The 25,912-nt window shown below is 38.2% G+C and overlaps 2 protein-coding genes across 2 annotated transcripts in view; one reads left to right on the top strand and one right to left on the bottom strand.

Annotated features, from left to right (window-relative positions):
• The window catches only part of ttf1.6 (transcription termination factor 1, tandem duplicate 6), a 4,653-nt gene extending 1,432 nt beyond the window's left edge, over window positions 1-3,221 (bottom strand). Inside the window, exons 1-7 of the mRNA XM_052591954.1 lie at window positions 2,270-3,221; window positions 1,933-2,118; window positions 1,413-1,491; window positions 1,206-1,336; window positions 900-1,107; window positions 720-803; window positions 564-629 (exon numbers count right to left, since the gene is read on the bottom strand). Of these exons, the coding sequence (XP_052447914.1) occupies window positions 564-629; window positions 720-803; window positions 900-1,107; window positions 1,206-1,336; window positions 1,413-1,491; window positions 1,933-2,118; window positions 2,270-2,918 (1,403 nt within the window). The 5' untranslated portion in view covers window positions 2,919-3,221. The remainder of the gene's footprint in view (window positions 1-563; window positions 630-719; window positions 804-899; window positions 1,108-1,205; window positions 1,337-1,412; window positions 1,492-1,932; window positions 2,119-2,269) is intronic.
• Window positions 3,222-4,000: 779 nt separating this feature from the next.
• Window positions 4,001-20,889, top strand: LOC127996574 (tubulin-specific chaperone cofactor E-like protein). Its single transcript, XM_052591958.1, has 9 exons — window positions 4,001-4,142; window positions 6,661-6,809; window positions 7,268-7,437; window positions 7,611-7,750; window positions 9,128-9,309; window positions 9,426-9,682; window positions 10,393-10,519; window positions 10,679-10,795; window positions 17,877-20,889. Exons 3-9 carry the CDS (start codon window positions 7,299-7,301, stop codon window positions 18,199-18,201), a joined length of 1,287 nt encoding a protein of 428 aa, XP_052447918.1. The 5' UTR covers window positions 4,001-4,142; window positions 6,661-6,809; window positions 7,268-7,298; the 3' UTR covers window positions 18,202-20,889.
• Window positions 20,890-25,912: the final 5,023 nt, after the last annotated feature.

Here is a 25,912-nt window from a genome sequence, read left to right as displayed (position 1 = left end):
CCATGTCATTTAATGTTTAATGTTGAACAACAACAGAAAAAGAAAATTGCTCATCACTATTGGCTAAAGAATATTAATGTAGCTTTAATAATGTATACATCATTTATATAGTGAAGATTATGCAGTGTTTTATTTTTTAAATTCTTATTTGATTGCTGCTGTAAAAACGTATTTACTATACATAAAATTTTAAAGCAGTCTATTTAATTTCTATCTTCCTTATGTTCTATTATTTGTAATTTGCATCTTTGCTCATTTTATTTTATTTTTTAATTTACAAAGACAAAATAAATTAAAAATTGGGTAAATTGGTCATGTTACCCACCATAAACTCCAATATCTAAAGAGAGGTCTAAATCCTCTCTTAACCACTTTCTTTTCTGTTTTATTTCCTTGTAGGCTTATATTTTTAAATAAAGAAGTTTGTTTGGTTGTATGGTTTAGTAACATGGAAAATGGTCTTCAAAAACAAAATGAAAAAGAATCATGAAAAGATCATAAATCTTATGATATTATATATATATATAATATTTGCCACATCGCCCACCCCAAACAATCCTCACCCGAAAACAGCCGTAAGATCATCCCAGTTGACATCCGTAACATCCTCCACTTGCATTTGATACATTCTGTGTGAATACATGACATAGAAGCCATTCAGAGAAAAACATGTCAGGATAACAAAAGCCAATTAAGCCTGTAAAAACAAGCTCTCTTACGCTTTAATGAGTCTGATTTTGGCCTCCTGAGATTTCCTTCCTCTACAAGTCCCTGAAGACATCCGCACAGCAAGGATGGACATCCTTAGGGGTGAAGGAGAAATGTTGAATAATAAAAAAAGAGAATCATTAAAAATCTATCACCATTTAATACAAAAGAGTTTTCAATGACTCGCTCACCATTTCTCTCTGCATTTGCTCCAACATCGAGTTTTCACCTTCAGAGAAATATTGAACCAGGGCAATTTTTGGTACAGTATTTCTCTACTGACTCTTTTTGGCGTTGTTTTATTAGGGGACTCAGATTTCAGCACAGTTACAATATGGTCTCGCACAGCCCTCAAAAGTCTCTGCACCTCTTTCGCGGACCACGGCCCAGTCTTCCTAGCTGTGTGATGCAAATTGAAGAGATACAAAATGAAAAACCATCATTAAACCTGGAATTTTCAATATTGGTTGAAATGAAGCTTGTTTAATTAGATTTACCCGTATTAAGCTGGGTAAAACGTTTCTCAAGAGAGTAACCACTTCGCCCAGTCAGCTCAGAAATCTTTTGCCAGTTATTGCCATGTAGCGAATGATACTTAAGCAATGACTTGACTTCTTCTTCTGTAAACCTTTTGGGGAAAGGAAGGCAAAGAATATAAGGCAAAGAAGATCAATTTGGTAAGATCTTATTAAACCGTTATTTACCTTCCCTTATAGTTTTCACCATCAAAAACTTTCCTTCCACGGTTAAAAACATCATGACAAGGTCTGGGAATTCCTTCAGCTGTTCAAATTTGATTAAAAAAAAAGAAAAAAAAGAAAAAAAAAAGAGGACAACAGATTAAGCAACAAAGACTGTACATTTTCAGTATAGCTTATTACAATGTTCAAGATGTATTCAAAAATGACAATTCTTTACACTCCAAGAAAAACTTGACCCCAAAAATTAAAATACTCTCATGATTTACTCACCCTCATGCCATCCCAGATTTAGATACAAAAAAAAGACTGTGACAGTGAGTAAACGATGAGATCATTTTCATATTTGGATGGACTATTCCTACAATTTACACGTGTGAAAATTAATATCTGGGATGCAGGACTAGCACGTCTCGTATTTTGCCTCGTACAAAGTTTAAATAGTGCAGAAAGCTAATGTGACCTTAAACCTTTCAATAACAAAGTCAACAAATTAAGTAAAACCAATGTGTTCGTTGTGACCCACCGATCCTTTCAAAAAACTTGTAGACCTTTTTCAGCTTTGTCAACTCCTGTGTCTCTGCTGGGAATCGCTTTGGATGAAAGAGCTTGACAGCATCTTTCACTCCTGTGAGAGCAAGAAAATCTCTAACGTTCTGTCTTAACCTGTCATTTTCTGCGTTAGAGTATCTTCCATGCCTCAACATGATGCCTGTGGACATAAATGTGAAAAGTCAAAGGCAAAAAATGTTCAGTTTGAGTCCACACTATACATTTATAACAGTAATCTTGTTTGAGTATAAATTAATTATATAGGCTGTTTTTGTTTTTTAAGTAGATATTAGTAGATATAAACAGTCTACCTTGCTTTCTGAATTCCTTGAACCTTGGCAGATCATACATGATCATTTTATTGATTTCATGTGAGCTTCTGGACTCTATTTTAGGACAGAATTCTTTCAGTTCATTCAAGAGATTGGGGTCAACTTCTGGTTCATCCTCCAGCCCTCGCTTTCTTTTGCGTTTTCTAGTACCAATGAGTACATCAGGTAAGCCACTTTCCTGATCGTTAGGGACTTCCTGTTGTTCTATCATCAGGACAGGCTGTTCTCCTTGTGTCATGTCATCACAATCTGTCTGCGTCACATCTGCTCTCTTTTTCTTTTTCTTAGCAGGCTTCTGTTCCTTTGACCCCTGCGGCTTTGGTGACTCTGCTGTCTTGTCTTTTTCTTTATGCAGGCTTGTGACCACCTCCACACCTTCATCCAGTTTTCTTTTTTTCTTTTTCTCTGTAGGTGTCTGTAGATTTACATTCTCCAATTCTTTGTTTTTCTTCTTCTTCTTTTTATGCACCTTTTCACTTTGCTCCTCAGTCTGCACCTTTGGACTCTGAGTGAGCTCATGCTGCTCTGGAGTTTCACTCTTCTTTCTCTTCTTCTTCTTCTTCGACTTTTCTCCATTAACGCGGTCCATTATCTCATTACGCGAATCTGACTGCATTTCATCTAACATTCTTTAAAAAGCAAAGATCATGACGAAAAAGAAAACACAGCACAACGTGCCTTTAACCAACAAACACGAAATCGTTAGCCTTAACGTTAGCCTTGCGCGCGTGTCGTTAGAATATCACGTCATCTTCGCATATTGTGATTTCTGAATCACATCAAAAGAATTAACACGGGAATTTTTTTGTTTGTTTGTTTGTTTAGCAATATATACGTATATAGCTATGTTTTCTATACCTGGGATACTTGTACCGAGTTGTTTTCCACGCGGGTTCTGTCCACTTCTACTTCTTCTTCACCAATAAAAACCTAAACTCACTCTTATACAACAACCATAGCGCCACCTGTCAGACAGGAGAGTCATTACAAACATATTTCAAATACAGTAGCGCACATAAAAACACGACGTGTTTATATACAGATATAGTAAGAATATAGCCAGTGAATAATAACTAATAAATTGAATATATGTAGCTTGCTGATGTGTGTGTGTGTTGTAACATTTTGTCGGTTTAAAACACGAACTGACTATAAAAGTGCCATTAATAATTCATAACACATATGCGTAAAATTGAAAACAAGCAATTTGTGATAATAAAACCAGAGTTGTTATAAAATATTTCCCCCATTCACTAGGCTATAGAATAACTGTGACATTATTATAACGTAAAGGCAAACTATGTCTTATGTTTTCATAATTATAGTATAACATTTTATACCAATAAGACTAAGAATTTTCTTTGATTTGACCTTTTTAAACAGCGGTTAATTTTGTGCACTGAAAACTAAAATGCAAAAGAAACTGAAGCAAAAGATAGGTGTACAAAAAATGAAAACAAATAAAGAAAACAAACTTAAATGAACTGGGCAGTTTTCTCTCATCTCAGTATACTGATATATATGAAGGTTTCCCTGTTGACCACCAACATTTGTTAATATAATATTTAATTAGACTAATCTTTATTTAGAATAATACAATTTTTCATCGTAAAAGAGTAAAACGTGCTTTTGTTAACAATCTTATTTTACCATCCCTAACTTCGTGAATAATAACTTGTCCTTTTACATGAAGTCTGTGGTGTGATGCTGCCGCCCTCTGCACTGGAGCGGAAGCACCAAAACAAACCTGCTTCGCCAGTAGGAAGTAACTACAGTAGAGCTTCGTGTTCAAAACACTGTCAACGGATCAACAACAAAAACAAACAGCGCGATCTGCTGAGCCTTGTCGTCGGTAAGCGTATCAAACCACTCGAGAAAAACACCACACATGCATTGCGCCTTTTATTCATTGTGCCTGTAGATGACGAGACGGACGATGATTTATAAATAGTCATTTGATTTTATATTTTTATTTATTTTTTCCAAACATCCAGCGTCGTAAATATTCTGTCCATTTGTCATCGTGTGACATTCGCCGTTTATAAACATGCTTTATCTCGTTTAAAACGCTGAACTACGATTCGGTGCAGCCTAATGTTGTTTTTGTGATAATTAAATAAATAAAAACCATCCGCTTACTGGCTGCTGTCGTCACCTTCCTGTAAGTTATGTCTGCGTGTTACTTAAGTGTAACGTACATTACGCCTGTTTTACTATATTTAGCAGAGCATGAAGTCATTGAGTTAAAAAGAACATGAACGGTATTATCCGTTATTGTTTTAAAACAGTAAAAACTCATGAAACTTTAAAACAGAAACGCTGTTCCACAGACTGTGTAAAGGTAACGTTGAAAAAAAAAAGCAAAGCTGCAGAATCTTGTCGAACAGCGCTAATCCAAAACAAACGCGTCGTCATGGCAGCCATGCATTTGAAATTCAACAACTCGTCCGTGCGCAGCTCGCGACTGTTGACTTGAAATGAGCGTCTGACTCCTGACCAGTCTGTGCTCCTGACCTAAGGCTTATTTTAGGACTAGTCGAGTCACGTTAACTGCTTTCACGCCAGGACAGCATATCGACGATTTTATATTTAAACATTTTATGTGAAACAGCTGTTGTTTTGGGGAGATGTAACGTTCATACTCGGTTTCCTTATGATTTTTGATATTCAATACGTTTCTGTAAATATTAGGTCGCGCAGAAGTAACCAAATATCAGAGATGGGTATATATTATTCATAATTGATTTATTCTCCCTAATTCCTATTTTTCCTCTTTTACATAGCCTACCTCATAGCGCTTATATCCATTCAGAAAGTCTTACAGTTTCGTGAACATCATTTTTTTTGAGTCATTAGTCAGCATTTGACCACTGGATTAACAAAAATCATTTCAGGTTTTAAAGAGTGCTTCAACATTCCATCAACTATTAATTTTCATTTTAATTAGAATTATAACTCAGTAAGTTATTTACCCATGTATTACTATGTCTTTGCCAGGCTTTTGTCATTAAAAAACACATTAAAATGCACAAATTATTATTATTATTTTTTCTTGTTTACACATAATGTTGGCATTCCCAGACTTTTCTGGTCATCTGAGCCTCTTTCACCTAATATATTTTCTTGAAGTCCCCCTGATAAATAATAATAATCATTTTAATTAGTAATAATTCGTTTTAATAATTAAGTATCACATTTGCATGTTCATGGTTCTCTGACATTGTTTAATGTTCAGATGACATGCAGGTTAACAAATAATAGCAAATAGGTAACAACATGTTTTCTTTTGATTGATTTATCTTTTTTTTTTCTTATTCAAGAAGTGGTTTCACTTGCATATTCGTCACAATAGAAAAGTAAAGCCATCTGAATTTTCATTTCATGCCAACTTTAATATTTTTTGGATTTTAAAGTCCAGAAGTGTCCAACTTTTTTGTATCACTTTACAGTTGTACAGTTTGAATACATTAAAGTTAATAATGTAATTAGTTCGCTAAATTAGTTACCATGAACTGACAATTAAACATTTTTCAAAATTTATTTTTATTTATATAAAATGTTGAAAATTTCTTCAAATCAAAAGTTGTGTCTGGTAATATTTATAAATGGACCCTTATATTTAATTAATCAACTGTAAAAAAAAAAAAAAAAAAAGATTGATTAATACAAATGCATTTTTCATTATTAATGTTATTAATGTAATGTAACAAACTGGTTATTAATACAAACTGGTTAGTTGCATAAACAAAAATGTTTGGTCTCTAATATTAGTGCAGTCCCACTATTTGTGTTTTATAGTCTCTTTCTCTCTCACTCACTCTAAAAAGAAAGAAAATAACCTCGTCTGGTCTGGAAAGACAAGGTTTTGGAGCAAGATCAATCTTGCTTTGAAGTGTACTTTGTGAGATGTACTTTGAGTGGACTTCACAGAAGGTTGTGACAGATATCTGTCTGTGCCGGTTTCATTCTGAGGATTAGATTAGATGTAGATCACTCTTCTGCTCATGGAAAAGCACCCATAGACAGAATAAATCAGCAGGCCAATCTTTTAGCAATGAAGATCTCTTTACACTTACAGATTCATCTGTCAAGACAAAAGAGGCTCATACATATGCTCAGAGCGCCCCATTCGTTCACACCACTGGACTTTTCCCATTGTGCTTCTGTGTAAAACAGCAGCATATGGGAGTCGGACAAATCGTTATTGGATCTGATTTCAAGGACAGACCTTTCCATACAGTGCTGGTGTTACCTCATTTGTCTAGGCATCATAAAGCGATAGAATAATTGTTCTGTGACCACAGGCTTTCCATGTGACACACGTGCATCATCTTGTTTATCCATTTCTGTCTATTCTTCCACTCTGTTAGTATTTTGGAGTCAGGGCTGTGGGACAACCCCCGGCCCTGACCCACAAGGCCGCAGGTTAAGAGATCCATTCCTGCCATCGGGGGACTAGGATCAAAACCTGACAGGAGGCCCACCATCGATGTGCTCCTATTTGACCTCCAGATCAAAAGTGAGTCAACTAGAGATTTAACTTTTTCAGCTTTAACATTGTAGCATTGTTTCTTATTACAGAAATCAGTTGCTTTTTAGCGCATATTATTATATTTATTGTGTATTACTGACTATTATTGTTTGTTTTATTTGAACACTGGTTGAATGTGATAAAAGGGAAAAAATATATATTAAAAACCTTTTTTGATAATCTTAGATCCTGCATTTGAATCCCTTTTTTAAAATCCTGGACAGTCATATATATCATTGTCCGAAATGTCAGCTCTTTCAAACTTGTTGTACTGACCTTTGCCCCGGCCAAAAATTCTAGACAACTCTCTTCTAATGTTAGCAAATCATTTCTTTCAAGTGCATGTCTGTCCACTTGGTCCACATAACTGATAAACCTGTTTTTTTTTCACTGAATCTGATGCAGCATTCACTTTAACACACTCAATACTGTTTGTGTTTGCTCAGCTGAAGGTGTGAGAGAGTGAGGAGAGGTGAGATGGAGTCAGAGGAGACAGAAGGACGCACTTTAGTGCAGGTGATCAGTGAGAAGTACAGCCCAGAAAACTTCCCATACTGCCGTGGGCCAGGATTTGGAGTGGTGATCCGGTCGAGTCCCCAGGGTTCACCTGTCAAAGGTCAGTTTTATTTTTGGCATTAGTTGAAATGCTGAGCCTGCTAGTTAAAGAGGGTGTGCTAGATAGGATCTGGATCCTGACACACTGGTTATTATCATTTAACACTGTTTTGCTGTGTCTGTTGAAGAACACATGTCGTTATCAGTTTATGTCTCTGTGTGTTTGTGTATTAGATCGTCTGAATCTGCCCAGCATCCTGGTTCTGGATAGTTGTGGAATCACAGAGGCTGGAGATGAAGAGGAGGTGGCCACTTTCTGTGCTCACGTGGTTGAGTTAGACCTCTCTCACAACCAGTTAAAAGATTGGGGAGAGGTGAGGAAAACGTGTATGACTCAAAGGTTTTGTCTCGGTGTATTAACATTTGTGTATTCAATACTAAAAAGTAATTTCACATTAAGATATTCAGGGAATGTTTACTGAATGATTCTGAAATATTCAGTTCATTAACAGTGATTAATGCATAAGGTGTCATAAGCTAACAGCGAACAACAAATGTAATGTTAATTTATGCAACTTTAAAAAAAAGTGTTCGTATTTGTAAGAATTCATATTAATTTAGCAAGGTTAATAAATGCTGTGAATTTATTTTTGTAGTAATGTATTTACAGTTTTAAAGGAATAGTTCACCCAAAAATTAGGCTATCCAAGATGTAGATCAATTTGTTTCTTCATCAGATCAGATTTGCATTACAAATGTAGCATTACATTACTTGCTCACCAATGCAGTAAATGGGTGCCATAAGAATGAGTTCAAACAGCTGTTACAAATACATTTGTACATTATCAATACATTTCTCAAAATCTGTTGTGAAAATGGAAAAACTAAATCATCTACATCTTGGATGGCCTGAAGTAAATTTTCAGCAGATTTTAAATTTTGGGTGATCTTATATCATTTTTGCCAAAATTTCAATGGCTAAATTAAATCCAGTCATTACTTGTGAAAAAGGGCAAATAATTTGTCCACAAAGTGTCAGGATCTTGGCAAGGAGGAACTCAGGTGCAGACAGGATTTACAACACAAACAGGTTTATTTACAAAAAAAGGGAAAATAAAAACCCACGAGGGGGAAAACAGGACTAGGGCAGATACAACAAATACTAAACAGGACTGATCAGACAAGATAAACAAAGACTCAAAACTAGAGAACACTAACTACAAATAACACTCACGGTTATACAGGGACTTCAGAGGTACAATCACAATTGTAGAACACATAAGTAGTACAGAAATCACAATGAACCGACGCCAGACAGAGCACACTTGGAGACCTAAATAGGGGAAACAATCAAGACACGACAGGTGGCACAGATGGGACAATCAAGACACGACTAGGTTAACAAGGGGGGCGGGGCAAGGGAACGAGACAACACAAGCACATGGCCCAAAGACAAGGCCATGCGCTTGTACACAAAACATGGGTCTGTCATGATCCTGCCTCAAGACTAGGAAAAATCAAGGACACGAGGGCAGAATCATGACACAAAGACTGTTTTTCTGACAGACAGAATGCTGTTTAATTTAAAACTGACTTTTGTCTCTGGACATTTTATTGCCAGTTTCTCTGTCAGCAGCTTTCAAAAGTTCAATTAAATCGAAGTCAGCTACCTAAAACCAGCTTGACTAAACAAACTGGTTGGGTTTGGTCAGTTTTTCATTCTTTTCTCTCCTTTCCTCTTTTCTTTGTAGATAAGTAAGATCCTGTCTAACATCCCTAACCTAGACTTTCTCAATCTGAGTATGAATCCACTGAGAGGGTTGAGCCTCGAGCCTGGAGCTGCTGAAGCGTTCTCAGGCCTCCGTCGCCTTGTGCTCAATAACACGCATGTCACCTGGGACGTGGTGCACACACTCACAAGAGAGATCCTAGAGTAAGTGTGTGTGTGTTTTATAGCATTTAAGTAGCCTGTCACATGACCGTATAGTTGTGAAAATGGTTTTGTCATGCACTAAAGCTTGGTGTTTTCGTGTGGTTCTATATATGTAGGCTGGAGCAATTGTTTTTGTGTCTAAACGAGTATGAGAGCGTGAGTGTATCATCTATACCGTGCCCGTCCCTGCGCCTGCTGCATATCACAGATAACCACCTGCAGGACTGGGCGGAGGTTCGTAAGTTGGGCCTTATATATCCAGGCCTGGTGTCTCTTATTCTGGCAAACAACTCCATCTCATCTATCCACGAGCCCGAGGACTCTCTACAGAGACTCTTCCCCAACTTGCGCAGCATCAACCTACACAACTCAGGTGCTGGATTGCATGAACATCATCTGTGTAGACAGAATATTAGAACACACACACTTGTCTAGGAAGTTGCAGCATTAGTTTTGTATGAAGATCAGACCAAAATTGTTGCAGTTCTTCATTGAGAATCTTCCCTTCCACTGCAGCTTTCAAATATTCCTTTTCTATTATTCAGGAGGTCATCTCCTTTCTGTGATTTTGAGTTGTAAATTAAGTACATCTGCTGAACAATCATGGGTTATTTTACCCAAAAAAATACTTTTCTCACCCTCATGTTGTTCCAAACCATAAGATATTTGTTCATCTTGGAAACACAAATTATATTTTTAATGAAGCTTGAAAGAAATCTGTCCCTCCTTTCAAGGTTTATTCCACTTAATCCATATGAATCCAATTGAATGTTGTTATCCCAGCTTTCTGTAGAGACACAGTTGCTTTAAGTGATGAACAGATTTAATTTGGATTTTTATTCTCATTTAAACACTGATCAACACACATCTAAAATGGGAAAGTGAAGCCCAAATGTGCTTGCTTGATGTGTTTTGAACAAAAATTCATTCAAATGTCTTAATGTGTGTTTCGAAGATGAAGCAAAGTCTAATGTGTTTGGAACAACATGTGGGTAAGTAATTGAAAATTGACAGAATCCATTTCTGGGTGAACTACTCCTTTAATGGATAATTAGCTAATATGTACATGTTGTGTTATTTTAGGTCTATGCTGTTGGGAGGACATTGAGAAATTGAATTTCTTCCCAAACCTCCAAGAGGTTAGATTGATGGGTATTCCTTTACTGCAGCCCTACACTGATCAGGAGAGACGTTATCTTATGGTAGCACAGTGAGTAATCATACACAAAAGGAGCCACTTTTGGAATTTTGCCATTTCTAAAGACTTGTCAATGTGGCCACCGATATGGAATTGTACATGCCATGCATTCCATGTCTCTTTCTGTTTCCCTCGCTCACACACAGCTGTCCTTCTTCTGTGTTTTGTAAGGTTGCCTCGTGTGACTGTATTGAACGGCAGTGTTGTCACTGATGGAGAAAGAGAAGATGCAGAACGCTTTTTCATCCGCTACCACCTGGACTGCCCCGAGGATGAGCTACCACAGAGGTGACCCACCTGCGCCCCTCACACTACCACTCTCCATATACACAACCTTCTCAATCTTTTCTCTTTAGATAACTATGCAGTACAGAAAATGATTGGTGTCTGTTATTCAAATATTCATTTGAATCAGAATATAATATCTTATATCTAGTATAGACTCCCTCTCTAGTTACCAAGCTGTCCCTATGCAACCCTATCCCAGTGAAGGGTGTTAACAGGGAGCTCAGAAACCATTAGAGGTTCAGATAAGCTAAAGTTGTTACATATATATATATATATATATACATATATATATATATATATATATATATATATATATATATATATATATATATATATATATATATATATATATATATATACATACATAATATAAGTCTATATAGAAAGATACAGAGGGACTCATTATCACTGACTCCAATGGCCTCCCTCCATTCCCACGCTTCTTGGCCCCGCCTCACTCGTCACAAACAAGTTATGAGATTTGGATTAAGAATTATGAGGACAAAAAAATGCATGCACAAATGAGCTCAGATTAAGATCAATAATATGCATTCAGTAAATAGAGATGAATTTTCATTTCATGCTGACTTTAATTCACTTTAATGAACACTGGTTTTTTGTTCGTATACAATTTAGGTTATATCCTCTTAAGGGTCATTCCACTGACATTAAAAGTTAATTTAGCCCTTGCAGTTTCTATTTTTCTTTTTTCGGTATTGCTTATTTCTAAGTAGCTTTGTATAGAATGTGGTTACTCTAGATGGAACAAAATTTTGCTGCTATGTAATAAAATCTTGAGAGAACCCAGCCACCTCTTTCCGGTTTAGCACAAATACCCTTTCTGTCTCTCTTTCTCTCTCTCTCTCTCTCTCTCTCTCTCTTTCTCTCCCATTTGCCATGTTTTAAGTATCATGGTGGCCATCCACTACATTCCAACCTATTTTCCTTTCACTTCTTTTCTTCTTTGGCATCTCCAGTTATCCAGGTAACTCTCCCATCCCTCATGTATTCCGGTCTCCCCTCTTCCTTTATACCTTTTTGGTGGACTTTCAGGGGGATGTTTTGGGAAGTCTTAGGTTAAAGACACAAAAAAACAGATCACCCACGTTCTTAACACACTCCATTCCATTTAACCTGGGAGAGTGTTCGGAGGACTGTTTCAGTGACTGCGGCAAGCCCCAGCTTCCAGCAGGGGATTCTAACCTTTGGGAGACAATGTGTCCACTCTCTGCCTCCTCAAAGACGCCTTTGTACTGGAATACTCCAATCAGAAAATCGATACACAAGGTGGCAGCTTTATTCGTTCTTCCCCTCCTTATATCCCTCTCTCTCTCCCTGTTCTTCTCTCCTGCCCCTTTTCATTTGGTTTGGGGGGGGGTTGAGTTAGCTGGAGAATTTGTTGACAACGGTGTTGTCTTTTGTTCTGGAATGGCTCTTAGACCTAGTGAACTGATTAAGTTGTCTAAACAGTTATGACACAGTTCCCGCTCTAGCTATAGAAGGTCGAGAAACTAGAGATGAGGTGGAAATGGGCCTTTCTCAGAAATAGTGGCCTTTTATCATCTGTCTAAAGTATCAGAAACTAAAGTGAGGTTTTTTTTACAACCTTAAACAACATGATATCACTTGAAATTGAATACAACTAAAACATCGTGCCCCACATGTGACACATAGAGAAAACTAAATACCACAGCATAAATACATATAAACCAAAAATTAAAAATTGATCCCATGACATTCATTTTATCCCCTGATTTAGTTCAATTGTTAAATTGTAGAAATGAATTTAACTTGATTTAATTTAAACTCAGCTAAAAGAAGGGAACAAATTAGTACAATGAAGCCAAAAATTAATAAGTCGCAGGAACACATTCTTAGGCCCAATTCCAATTGTACCCCTTAGCCCTTCCCCTTTACCCTACCCCTCCATTTTGTGCGTTCACGTGAAGGGGTAGGGGTGTCTCGATTCTCTTTTGGTTGGAGGGGTAGGGGTAAGGGGAAGGGCCAGATAGCCCTTCAAACGAAGATTTTTCGGGACCACACTTCAAACGAAGGGGTATGAATTATCTCGGCAACACGGCTGCTACAGCGAACAAAAAGACGCATAAATGTAAGCCTTTTTGGCATAAATAAAGATTTTACTGAAAAGTGATGATTTGTTTTATGTTACATTAATGGTCATGTTACTCAAAGAAATGTTTGCAAAAAAATCGCTAATATTTGCTAACATCATATCATTACAGACTGCATGATAGTGCCACAGCATATGTCTGATCAGGGCGATAACCAAATCGCTAAACTATTTTCTCAAATTTTGCCTATTTGAGAGAGAGAGAAATGGAAGTTGCGTGTATTCGCGTCTGTGCGTTTATCTTTTTAGAGTAAGTTTACTTAAAAACAGCGATTGTATCAGCTCGTCGCTGGAAAATATAATGTAGCGATTCAGTATTTAAACTGTATGTAATAAAATTCGTGGGGCAGCATTGATAGGTATATTTTCTCCTGTATGTGTGAGCTGCACGATTTCTGATCTATGTGTCATGTCATACTGTATGTGTCAGTAAGCAGCTTATTAATACAGAACGATAATTAAAGGCTCTAATGCACACCAGCACACCAGTATATGTGTGTATTGTAAGAGCTAGACGACGAATGATGACTTGTGACGTCATGGTAGTGGTGTCCCAATCCTTATTAATATTTTATATAATATTATTATATATATAATAATATTATATATAATATTTTAGGGGAAGGGGAAGGGGAAAGGGTATAAAATAGAATTGGGATTGGGCCTTAAACCGCAGGATTTCTCCCCCCATCATTTTTTATATTATGTGCAGGGCTCCATACAAATGGAATAGTTTACCTAAAAACTAAAATTCTGTCATTATTTACTTACCTTGTTTTTTAAGGAGAAGTTTAGCAGACTGAGCTCCTCTCTGTCATAATACGAAAGTGGATAAGGATCAGGGGTTGTCTATCAATGTACAAACATCATAAAAGTGAGGAACACACTGAAATCTATGCAGTTATTTATTGCAAATCTGACTACAATTTTGATTGACAGCTGTGGTCACCATTCACTTTCATTGTTTGAAAGAAGAAAGAAAATCAAATGTGTTTCAAAGACATAAGAAAGTTTTCATGACTGGGTGAACCATTTTTTAACAACTCACTTTTTCATTTATTTCTTCTTGCGCCCACTGGGACCACTTCTTTACAGTCTTTCTTTTCAACACCTATGTAAACCAAAAACAGGGTCCACTGCACCACATTTCTGACCTCCTCACTCCATCTACAACCTCGATTTCTTTTTTTCTCTGTCTCTTTCTGGAAGAAAAGCCATTTCCCAGAGGGAAGACTTTGAGATGAGAATCGGCACTGGAGGGTGACAGGGCAGGTGTAGAAGTAGATGGTAAACTCTAGATATGGGTTAAGGTTGCCCCCTTTTTGAACCTAGCCTGTTCTTTCCCCCACCCTTTGGGTGCAGCTCTGTTACCGACTCTGTGATAAAACTCTGAAAGAGGGAAAAGATCTGAGAAACAGAGAAAGAGATGGACAGAAAGAAATGATGCTTCCCACACCTTTGGACCGGGCCATGTTTAAATGCATGAGACATAACTAGAAAAGAGACCCATTCAGCCTAATTTATGACACTCAAACTTTAATTGCATAAAGTAATGGATAGAACCATTTGAGAGACTTTCAAAGTGATTCCACAGTAACCTTAGTCTCATTTACGGTTGCTTACACATAAACTTTAGGTATAAGTAGGCATGGGACCGTTATCTTTATAAAGCTGAGAAGATGTAGAGATTTGAATGAAGGCTAGTGTAATTCAAAGCTTTCACCGCTTGATTGCTCACAACGATTTCCCAGATCAGGCCTATATACATTGTTTAGTGTATACCTATACAAACCTTCTAAAACTACTAAAATAGCATTGAAAATAATCAGTAATATCCTTCCCTATTGTCCTGTTAAAAAAAAGTGTTAAGTATTTTAGCTTTAGTTTAGTTGTACCAAGGCTGCAAACAAATTGGTCCCAATCATCATCCACTGGTCAGTTGTGCATTTGTTACGTAGCTTATATGGGTAGGAGGGAGACAGTTAAATAGGTGAAGGTGTCTTATACATTCATCAGCCTTTAAGTAACTAAAACCTGAGTCGTGGCCATGGGTAGGTTGATTCTCCCTGGGAGGAATGGGAAACACAGGAATGTGAGAGGGGAGGGATGCAAAGACAACGATGACATGAGGAGAGTATGAAGAAAATGAATGGGGCTATTAGTCTTACTGTCTTTGAGTAACTATAGCCTGGGACCCTGGTCGACATTTTGATGGTGAAAGACAACATAGGGGCATAGAGGAGAACAACAATGTAAGAAGATAAATGTATAGGGAAATCAAAGTGCATCACTCTTTACAGACAATGAGAAATTTTAGAAGATAAGTGGATTGCATAACCAGGCTCTTTAGCATCCATCAATGGGGGATGTTGATGCTAAAGATGTCATGAAAGAAGCATTCATAGACAACATGTAGACAAGTCCCCATTAAATCATTTACTGCAGTTTTAATTAATTTAAGGGTAAAGTGGCGACTACATTGAGGTTGTGATGATAGCTTGAGGTGCATTAACTTGTTAATAACATTTTCTTGAAACATGCACCAACTTTATCTAACTCAAACATTTTTTTTTTTTTTTTTTTTTGTAGCATGAACAGGACTGAAACAAAAATGAAATCAGACTTAAATTTATTTCAGTCTAAGCAATCAGATCAAATTCCTAGTACTTTTTATTGTCAATCGGGACACATAACATCATACAGGATGTGGGGTAGTGTCTACATCTATGTCTGAATTCATTTTAATGATTTGTTTTTAATAGTAAATTAGAGTTGTTGTCAGAAGGAACCACTGGCAACATTGTCTCGGATCCATTAATGTCCTCAATAATAAAGCTAACTCATTGGTCCCATCCATAGTGAATATTTTGGACTCTAACATATACGTAAAATACAGAAATATCGCGTCTGTTATTTTGTCTTGTGTGACTCAGTTGTTGGAAAAGAAAATGCTCTTGGTCTCATGGAACCACCTACATCATTACTATAGCAACCCATGTAGATATACTAGTTATTGCCTACACTGTGTCAAGAAACCGATCCGATTTCAACTGATGCAAAATGACTGTGAGTCCTAAAGTTTGGAAAGCACAAATGGCAGTTGTGTGGAGTGTGAACAAAGCCTAAGCCTAACTGTATCTCCACTGTACTTTCAAATAGACAGGCTCCCCACCCCCAAGTTCATCCAGGGTGACTGCCACTGTAATATGTGTACTAAACTTGCTTTGCATAAAAACTCAAACTGCAAGTGAATTTACCTGGGTCTCAAGGGGATATTTCTCATGTTATGTTGTAGATATCTAATGGTGATTGTGTGCATGTTATCTACCTGAAAATGTATCATGTTGTTTTTGAGGCCATCAACAACTGCAGTATCTACAGTAGACTCACTGTATGGCTCTACTATGAACCTGGTGCACTGCATGGTGGCGAATGTCCGGTCCCATCTCTGAGACTGATCTAAGCACTGTTCAAGGAATCCAAGGCAGCTATGTTATCACAGCGAACACCCATTCGCCTTCAATTAAGGAGCTTAGCCACACTAACTGAGACCCTTAAGTGAGACTGTTCTTTCTCTCAGACAGAGTGGCACTTTGTATAGAGGGGGGAGTATTCCCATGGCGAAGGCAGAGAGCCACAGGCACCTACCCAGGCTCAGGCTCTGCTTTGTGGGGAGACTTTTCTGGACAGGCTGGGGAAATTACTGTGATTGGCTGTGTCGGTTACTGTAGCCCTCTAAAGCTAAAAGACTTGTTTTGTGGAGATTTTATTTAATTGTTCCTGCTGATCTCTTATCTTTCCCACAATCCTTCAGCAAGATGGGAAAGAAGGGAGGGTAAACGGGCTGGTGGTGAGAACTTTCTCACGGTTTAAAAACTCAGTGTGCTTCACAAACACACAAATAGGTACACGAATACACAACCGCATTTTCTCACAAACACACACAACTCTGGTCACTTCCATGGTGCACTGATTTTAATATTGTTAAGAGGTGTTGTCTTTTTTTAAATGTTTGAGATTGATTGCAAATTTTGATGAAAACAGACATATGCAGACATCCCACCATGCAAAAAATCATTTCTGGGAGATGGCACAGTACCCCCTGACCACGTGGCTTAGCACCAAAAATCTTAATACCAGGTGGAAACAGGCTTTCTCTCCCACTATCTGCATTTCTGAGATGTTGTATATAATTTGTGGATGTCAAGGGACTTCCATACCTTTCCGATTATTACCTGCATTACATGTGCTTTTATAGATCAATAGCTCTGTTCTAAATCATAGATGACTTGTTAGTCCAGCGCCTAAATAAGCAGTTGACTTCTAAGACATGAAACCTCCCTGGACATGAAACCGACCTGGAACAACTGCAGCAGTCCACATAAGTAGCAACTCTGCACAAGGATTGCAGGATGTAAAAGTATGACCCAGAATTGATTCCAATAGGATTAGCATATTGTTAAGCTAACTGTTGGGTGCTGTAGAAAGAACTCCTGAAACCCAGGAATAAGTTAGCATTTTTTAACTCCTGGTTGAGCTTTTTGTCGAAAAAGCCAGGGTGATGCTAACTTCTGGGTTGGCCTACAGAATTATGTCATCAATGGAGCACTCTATTAAATACTCTAATTTCTTACATTTGTATTCAGTATAATTGTTTTTTTTTTTCAGTTTTAGTTACAGTTTCAAGTTATCTTGGAATCAAAATATTGCTGCCTACTTTGTGGAATAATAGCTAATAGCTAAATGCTTTCTAGGTAGGCAGATTTTGGATCAGAGATTTTGTATATTCTCTCTATTCTGGGTTTCTTTACAGTCTTTCTGTCTTAACTAAAATCCACTCCAACATTTTGTTTCAACATAAATGGGTCACTGGTTGTAGTAGCGGACAAGCATATACATTGGCTAAATTCACATGGTTCCCCTTTTCTCACTGCTGTCCACTTTTTTCAGGTACCACACTTTGGTAGCACGCTATGGCCGCCTAGCCCCACTTGCAGAGGTGGACTTGCGCCCTCTCTGTCATGTCCAGGTCGAGGTGCGTTTTGGGGACCAGACAGAGCCCCTAGAGCTCAGATTGGATCAGACCGTGGCAGACCTAAAGAAGCACTTGAGAGCCGTGGTCCAGCTACCCCCAAAAAAGATACGTGTGTACTATATCGACCGTCAGCTTGGCTACGCACTAGAGCCTCAGGAAATGAAATATGGAGCACGAGCACTGCATTCCTACAGTATACAAGATGGAGATGAAATCTTGGTGGTGCCCAAGACACAGTGACAGAAAAGAGAAAAACTGAGCACTCTTTGGAAAAAGTAGTTGATTCCAGAATTATTGGAATACCTTACCTTAACAATCTTCCTATACAGGCAATGTGAATGCTGTGAACAGTGCAAAGATCAGCATGCTTTATGTAGAGGACAGAGAAAAACCGCCTGGTTTTCCAGAATCTTCAGTCCTATTTAAAAATGATCCTTATTAACAGATGTTGGATCAGAATTTAAAAAAACGCTTTTACCTTTCACTGCTCTGTGGATGTATGTATACAAGAAAAAAAATGTAAACTTAACCTTTTGTTTCTTGTTGTGTGTTTATGACACTGATTCTCAAGAATTACTGCATACATGCCTCTTTTCTAAAGAATATTTGACCAATTGTCAAAGGTGCCATATGGAATATTTGGCCCCCTAGCAACTAAGGAGTAAAATTCCAAGTTACTTGTGAAGGAACATTATTCTGGTAATTATGTGATATGGGCTTCGGTTTAGCTCTTCCTCATGGATGAATATGATAGTTTAAGGCATATCAGTGTAACTATAGATATGGGCAGTCCTTTCGTAAGAGAAAACGTTATCAGTAATGTCAAAACTCACCCCCTCCTAAAAGAAAGAAGAAGTTAGAAGACAAATATCCATTAATAATGTCTTTGAGCAGGTAATAGTCTTCCACTGTAGTGGAAAGTGATTGCTTATATGATCCCTCATATGGTTTAATTTTTGAATGATCCATTGTATTTAAAAGTTCCCCAGTAGATATGGCTACGAGCTATCAGAATCATACATGCACTGTAATAGCCCAAAAATGTTCTCCTTATTTACAGACATCACCGAAGAGGAATTATATGAATGTAGCGAAAAAATGGCAAAATGACTTGAGTACAAGAAAAAAAAAAAATATGTAGATGCAGATTGTAAATGCTTAGAGACGGGGAGACACACTTTAGGTCTTATCTCTGCCACTTCTTTGGTGCTTGAATTACAACAGGGTCACGTGCAACCCTGAAGCTTTCTAAGGTTTAAACACTTTACATTCAAAAATGCAGCTCCCCCTATTATGGCCACAGACCGACTGCAATCCCCTAGTCTCCTCTCTCACTAGTGGAAAGAGTCCTTGGAATAAAGGTGCCAAACTCTCATTGATGTTTAAGACAGATCATGTGCTGTTGGGTTATGAACTTGCAATTGATTATTATCATACACACGTTACAGAAAAGGAAAACCAAAGCGGACCAATAATAAAGAGAATTAAGCCATATTTTATTTTTTATTGAGTATACATGCTTTTTGTGGGCTTATTATTTTAAAAGAGCAAATGTGCACACTGATAAATTTAATTTTGACTTTGTCTTTTATTTGTAACTTTTTTTTTTTCTTCTTCTATTAAATCTTGACATAAGTTTAAAGGAGGTTGAAGATATTGCTGTTGTCATTTGTTGAGCATGAAACATAAAGGGAAGCCATACAATAATAACCTCATTGTGCCTACTTTAAAGCTTTCAAATGACTTGTCAGTGCATTAGTTAAGTACCTGATCCCTTAACAAAGAGAATTGTTTGATTAACTTAAACCATGCCCTTTCTTAATATCAAACTAAATGACAACTATAATGTGTTGCACAGATATGGACAAATTTTAACATTTAGACTTGTTTTTTTTAACCACAGTCAGCACATACCAGTCTATACATTTTTTCAGCAGAATGGCTCTAATGTTGGAGTGACTAATATAGTATAGACTCCCTCTCTAGTTCCCAAGCTGACCCTGAAACCCTATCCCAGTGAAGGGTGTTAACAGGGAGCTCAGAAACCATTAGAGGTTCAGATAAGCTAAAGTTGTTGCATATATATACATATATATTAGAACTACTGCATGGATGTTGTCAGATATTTAGACAGTTTTGTTTAACCACATATGTTACACTGTTGATATGTTATTGTCTTATCACAGAGTCCAGTTTCTGTTTGCTGTCTCTGAATCTGTTATGCTTAAAAGTCCCATCACTGTTTCAGTTGTGTCCTATCACTGGAAATTTAACTTGACTGTCATGTTTTTGTCCAAATCCTTTGATTATACCGTATTGTTGCCACATTCATGTACTCACTCCCCATTCAATTTTAATTTTCACTGATAATTGTAAGTCCCCATAATGCTTACTAATATCCTACAATGTTTGCTTTCATTCTCATCTGTGAACCATAGTGTGTTCGCTTCCAGCATCCCCTTTCTCTCGTTTTTCAGCAGTGCCTGTGTCACTACAAGTTTCTCATTGCTCATATTTTGTTCTTATTGTGTTCTGCTTGTGGTGATGACACTTGATCTTCTCTGTTCTGCTCCCAAAGGACATCTGGCCTCTAATGGCAAAATGTTGTTAACAGAGTAGGTGCTGATATATTTACCTATTGCTGGGTCTGTATAATGGTGTTTCGGAGTGTAAAAAGGGCAATTGGCTCTTGACATGGATACTTATTCAGTGTTAATGGTTATGTGAACACGGAAATAGAATATTTTTGTAAAAGTGTGTGATTTGTGTGACGAGTAAAGGTATTTTACCCTTATGTGAAATTCTGTTGAATACCATACTAAAAATTTGTTTAAAAAAAAAAAAAATAGCAGCCAAAGCTTTGCATGAAATTCATTGAGTCTTGATGTACCCTGAGTTGCCAAGGTAATTAAATTTCTCTTAATGACATTTGTTTTATTGTTTTATTCTGACATGAGCAGAGGTATGTTAATGTTAATGATGTTAACAGGAGAGGTCCCCCATGTTATATCCTCATTTAGTTTTAATCCAAAGTCCATTATACACCTGTATTATTTTGTCCCAACTGTTGAACCTCCAAAATTTGAGTGGTATAGCATAACAACCAGTATGGTCTGTCTTATAAAACGAACCTTGTAGCCTGTTTATTTCACCTAACCTTTGCCTATTGCCTTTTCTGTGTTTTTTTTTTTGCTGTGCTTTCTTGTAATTCTTCTTCTTTTCCTGCCATAGTTCTGTATTTTACCCAACTCACACTAGAGACTATCCACTGCGGAGACCTCACCAAGAGCCTAGGCAAATGCTAGCATCCAACTGGAATCTATCCAGCCAGACAGCCACATGTAAGACTGCCACCTGGATCACTGCAACAGTTTGGCTGATAAAAAGTATCATGCCTAATTGGTTTCACCACGTTAAGAAGTGCTAGCCTAACCCTGTCACGCCTACTGGTGAAAGCTGCACGTGCCAAATCTGGCAATGCTGTCAGACTCGCGCACAGCTCTGTCCACTATCTCCTTAGTGGCCTTACCGTTGGGAAGCATAACCTCCCAGAGTGCAGCATGATCCAGAGATCACTGGTGGATCGGCAACACTGAAAGTTGAGACAATCTGAGCGAAGAAGGACCAGGGGTTACCAAGTCTTGAAAGCAGGGGAAGTCAACAAAGACAAGGTCACACCAGGAGCTGCTGAAGGATTTGGTGCATTTTGGATGGGTGGGGGATTAAGAAAGTATAATTTTTTTTAATCGCCTCACTCTGTAGGTAGAACAAAAAGAATTGGCTGGGCAGCTGGTAGCCTGATATACCCTGTACATCATGGAGCAAGGAAGGCTGAAGGAGGCTCATTGTGTGGCCAAGAGGGGGAAATGTTTTCTGGAAAGGTTTGAGTTACCTTAAGGGGGCTTGACATTGTTTAGGAAAGGAAAGAAAATGAGGGCAAAGCAACTGTTTGGCATTGGGTGCATCAAATAGGTTTGGATGAAAATTAAGATACTGGATGACCCAGCCAGGTTCTTGTCCATGACCTTTTCCAGCTTCCAAGGTCAGGCCTGGTGGACCTACCAGCAAGCAACTACAGCATTAGTGCATTCAACTATGCCTCAGTCCTTTCCCACGGAAATGGTTCGATGACTCCAAAGTCTTTGTTGTACCCACTGACATTATGGTTATTCGGTCAGCCTGATTCAGATCTGCCAGGTTTGTTTGGCAGGTGGTTGATGGGGCTGACAATTTGCGATTAAATTTTATCAGACACTTGACTCCAGCGCCCAGACAGTGGAGTTAATGCTTATCGTCAAGCTCATAGACATCTCTTGTTCTTGGTGGGATTGAAACTGGTTGTAAAGATGCAGGATTAGCTCAGCTTAGTTGACCTATTCCACAACCACAACATTTGTGTTTTGTGGGTCAACATAAAAAAAATGAGGGACAAATATAAAGACAAGAAAAAAAATGATAAACCCTATTAGTAAGCTCATTACAATGGCCAAGGGAGACGATGGTGAGAAGATAGGGATTGATGTCTCCTTCCTTGTCCTTACTCACTGTTTCTTTTTTCTATATCTGGTCATTCCAACACAAGATGATTCAACTGTCCCAACAGTCAGCCTGGGACCACATTGCGCTCTTTGTCAAATCCTCTGTTCTTGTGCACTAGTTTAGTTAAGAGTATGGGCTGCATTTGCACAACAAAGCAACAAGGTGTAAAGGAACCCTCCACTGGGACCCCCATATTGGTCACAGGGAATCTGGGGTCTGCGTCCATCCAGTCAGCTTTCACACATCCTGCCCCCACCAGTATTTAGTTACGTCCACTGTCCTCCTAGAAACAATACTGAGTCTGACTCAGATCTCGCTCCCATCTCCTTCCCAGACCCTATCACTGTGGATGCACCAATGATTTCCCCTCATTCTGTCATTATCTTACCACCGCATCTATGGAAATGAGTCCCATTTGGAGATCAACTCAGGGTTGTGTGAGCTGTTGCAAATGAGGCCGTCATTAATTGGTACAGGGAGCCCAGTAAGACAGGAGATGGAGCACTGATTCAGTCACATACGCACACACATAGAGTGTCCAAGTTGATTCATGTTAATGCAGTAACCCAAGCTCTTCTCCCTTTTTCCGTTAAATAAAGCAATGTTTTTCTGCTGTGTTTCCTTTTGTAAACAAATGCCCCTAGGGTGGGACGAAGAGCCCCTTAAAGAGATCCAGTGGACTGTGCACTAGCTATGGAGAGGGCTGCTATCTAGGGAATCAGGGTTCAGTCCAAAGGCCTGACATTTTCTTCAGAAATCCTCTTTGTGCTTACAGCTCTAGTTTCAATATTTCCCTTCAGTTACTTACCAAACGCCACCCTTCACTGATCCACAGGTCTACCCCCCTTCTCTCATCCACTCTCTCATTACCATTCTACTCCTGTTCTTCATCTTTCCCTCTTTCGAAAGTCTCAACCCCTCTCTCCATCGCCACCCCTCTCTTTCCCTCTCCTATCCTCCCCCTTCCCCCAAAACTGATCTCAGATTAACATTAACACTATCCCCGGTGCAAAAGGTAGCACCTGCCTCTGATGCGTTTCCCTCCAGTAGAGCCGTACAGGGAACCCACACACTCACTCCTCCTCTGTCCTCTCAATCTGGGATCACTTTCTCCAGACTTTTGCTCTTTGAAATCAAGCGTACCCTGAGGCACAGTTTTGGGACGTGTTTGCCATTCTTGTCCTTGGCGGTTGTCAGGTGGAATTGGACCAGCACAGCGCTCTGTGTGAGTGGAGGATTTGGAAGGGTTTTTCTGGGCAGTCTCCCCCTCCCTTTTCTGCATCCAAGAGCAGGGCCCCTCCGCTCTTGAGACTGCATTGATGGTACCCACTTGGATGTGACTTAGAGGCTCATGCACAGGTGACGTGCTGAACTTCCATCCTATGAAGGCAGGTGAGTGCTGAATTCTTACTTGTGGTCTCAGAACCGGAGCTATTGTGTTTTGTTCATGTTTTGTTTTGCTTTCTTATGACAAATTTGCTGTCTTTCACTCCTTGTCAGTTTCTGACAAGTGATGTTCAGGTGCTCTCTACCTCTTTTACACCTCCCTTCTCTCTCTTTGTTTTGGAAACACACTTTGTGCGTGAAAATGTAAATGATAGGTTTTAACCTCCAAACGGTAACTAAGTAATTTTGATAACATCTATCATTGCTATTAATGCCAGTCGTCAGATATCGGTTTCTGAGAGGTTAGCCAAATGAACTCTGCCAGTAATGTGAAGTGGAGAGCAATGGATTTGCCTGTTGGCATCTCACGCAGTATCTCATGGTTCACTTGGGAATCCCATCAAATGCCAGTTTCGTCTGTGCTGTGGTTTCATGATGGAGGATGTTATACAGGACATTGTCCAAACACATAAGCTCTCTTCAGGTTACCGGATTTCATTAATGTTGGAAGGTGGATGTTCTTTCTCATTTGGCAATAGGAAGAAATGATTCACTCAAGACTGTGACTTAATGATCCATTCATTATTCAAGCAGCTTGAATTAAAATTTACAGTTGCTTCCATACCAGTTTTGGAATGTTTTAATTAGTGACATCCTGATACAGTTTGCACTGAATTTTTTGTTGTTTTTGTTGTTTGTTTGTTTGTATTTTATTACACATTTCCTATTATTTCTAAAGAAAAAAAAACTCTAGTTGAACTTTTTTTTCTTGTTTATTTCTTGCATTTTTAGATACACTTCATATTTAGATTTTTATGTTATTACACTTTCTTTACTGCATGATAATTTTATGTCACAGCTCAATGATAGATTTGCTACAGATCACAAGGCACAGATCATCCAATTCCTGTTCTAAGATTCCAACATTGTGTGAATATGAGAAATTTAGACTTGCATTTGAAACCATGTCTTGATTAATTGAGTTATAATGACATTGTGAGCTTTGGTTTGGTTTGCTGAGTCAACTCTGACAACATAATTGTCATACTATGAAGAGCTTATATAATTCACAATAGGCAACACAACGTGATTGTGTTTTTTCCTAAATACCAAAAAATTATATAGTATTATATATTTTCATGCGATACACATGACATATGAGTCAAACACGAATTATTTAATAAAATGCTAGAACTTCGGCAGTGTTTCCTTTTGGATATGCATTTAACTGTTCGTTTATTTTAAGACAAGTTTTCTGTGGAATCACGCTTTAGACTAAATTAGACTGAATGTTTCAGTTTAAACCAGTGTTACTTAATATAGGTCTGCCTAAAACATTCTCTATTGACAGTTTTACCATCAGAATATATCCTTATCATTTCCATCACCTGATATTTGAGAGGTTGTCCATTAATTTTGGCACACTAAGGCTGGGCGAACCTAAAGGGAGTGAAACACAAACTTCAGCCCCTCAGGGTTGCCGTAAAGACCCCAGCAACTCAAGCCTGCTAAATTAAACCCATTAGCCTCAGTGTTCACAGCCCTTTCTCTGATGCCAACAAGTCAAAGCACATAAACACTTGGTAATGGACCCTTCAGACGATGGAGAGGAGCAAGGCATGTTCTCCCAGCCGCGGGCTCGTTGGCACTGTGGAGGCCTGGAACTGCATCACCATAGCCCACTCACACGGTAGTGCTGGAGAATGTGATCCCAACACATTGTTCTCCATCACATAATAGAACCTTTTCAGCTCAGGACGAACAGGCCCACCATGGAGGGGGAGAAAGGGGCAGAATGCCCCCATGGGGTACTTGGGAGAATGATCTTTAAACCAGGGAAGACTTGAGACAAATGTGTCTTGACCTAGTTGTTTATTTCTTTAAATAGGTTTATTATCATAATGTTTTTTTTCTTTTAAATCTTAAAATAACTGATATTTTGAAGTGTGGTGGCACTACAACATTGCTTTTTTTTTGTTTGTTTGTTTGTTTTTTGGTGATGAATATTTCAATGTTTCTCAGGTGT

This window comes from Carassius gibelio, chromosome A5, assembly GCF_023724105.1.
Source record: "Carassius gibelio isolate Cgi1373 ecotype wild population from Czech Republic chromosome A5, carGib1.2-hapl.c, whole genome shotgun sequence".
NCBI lineage: Eukaryota > Metazoa > Chordata > Actinopteri > Cypriniformes > Cyprinidae > Carassius > Carassius gibelio.
This window is presented reverse-complemented; position numbering and strand designations above follow the sequence as displayed.

Coding starts and splice junctions, on each gene's coding strand:
- LOC127996574 (XM_052591958.1), top strand. CDS start 7,299: ATGGAGTCAGAGGAGACAGAAGGACGCACTTTAGTGCAGGTGATCAGT. Junction 7,438..7,610: donor CCAGGGTTCACCTGTCAAAG/GTCAGTTTTATT, acceptor TTTGTGTATTAG/ATCGTCTGAATCTGCCCAGC. Junction 9,310..9,425: donor CTCACAAGAGAGATCCTAGA/GTAAGTGTGTGT, acceptor CTATATATGTAG/GCTGGAGCAATTGTTTTTGT.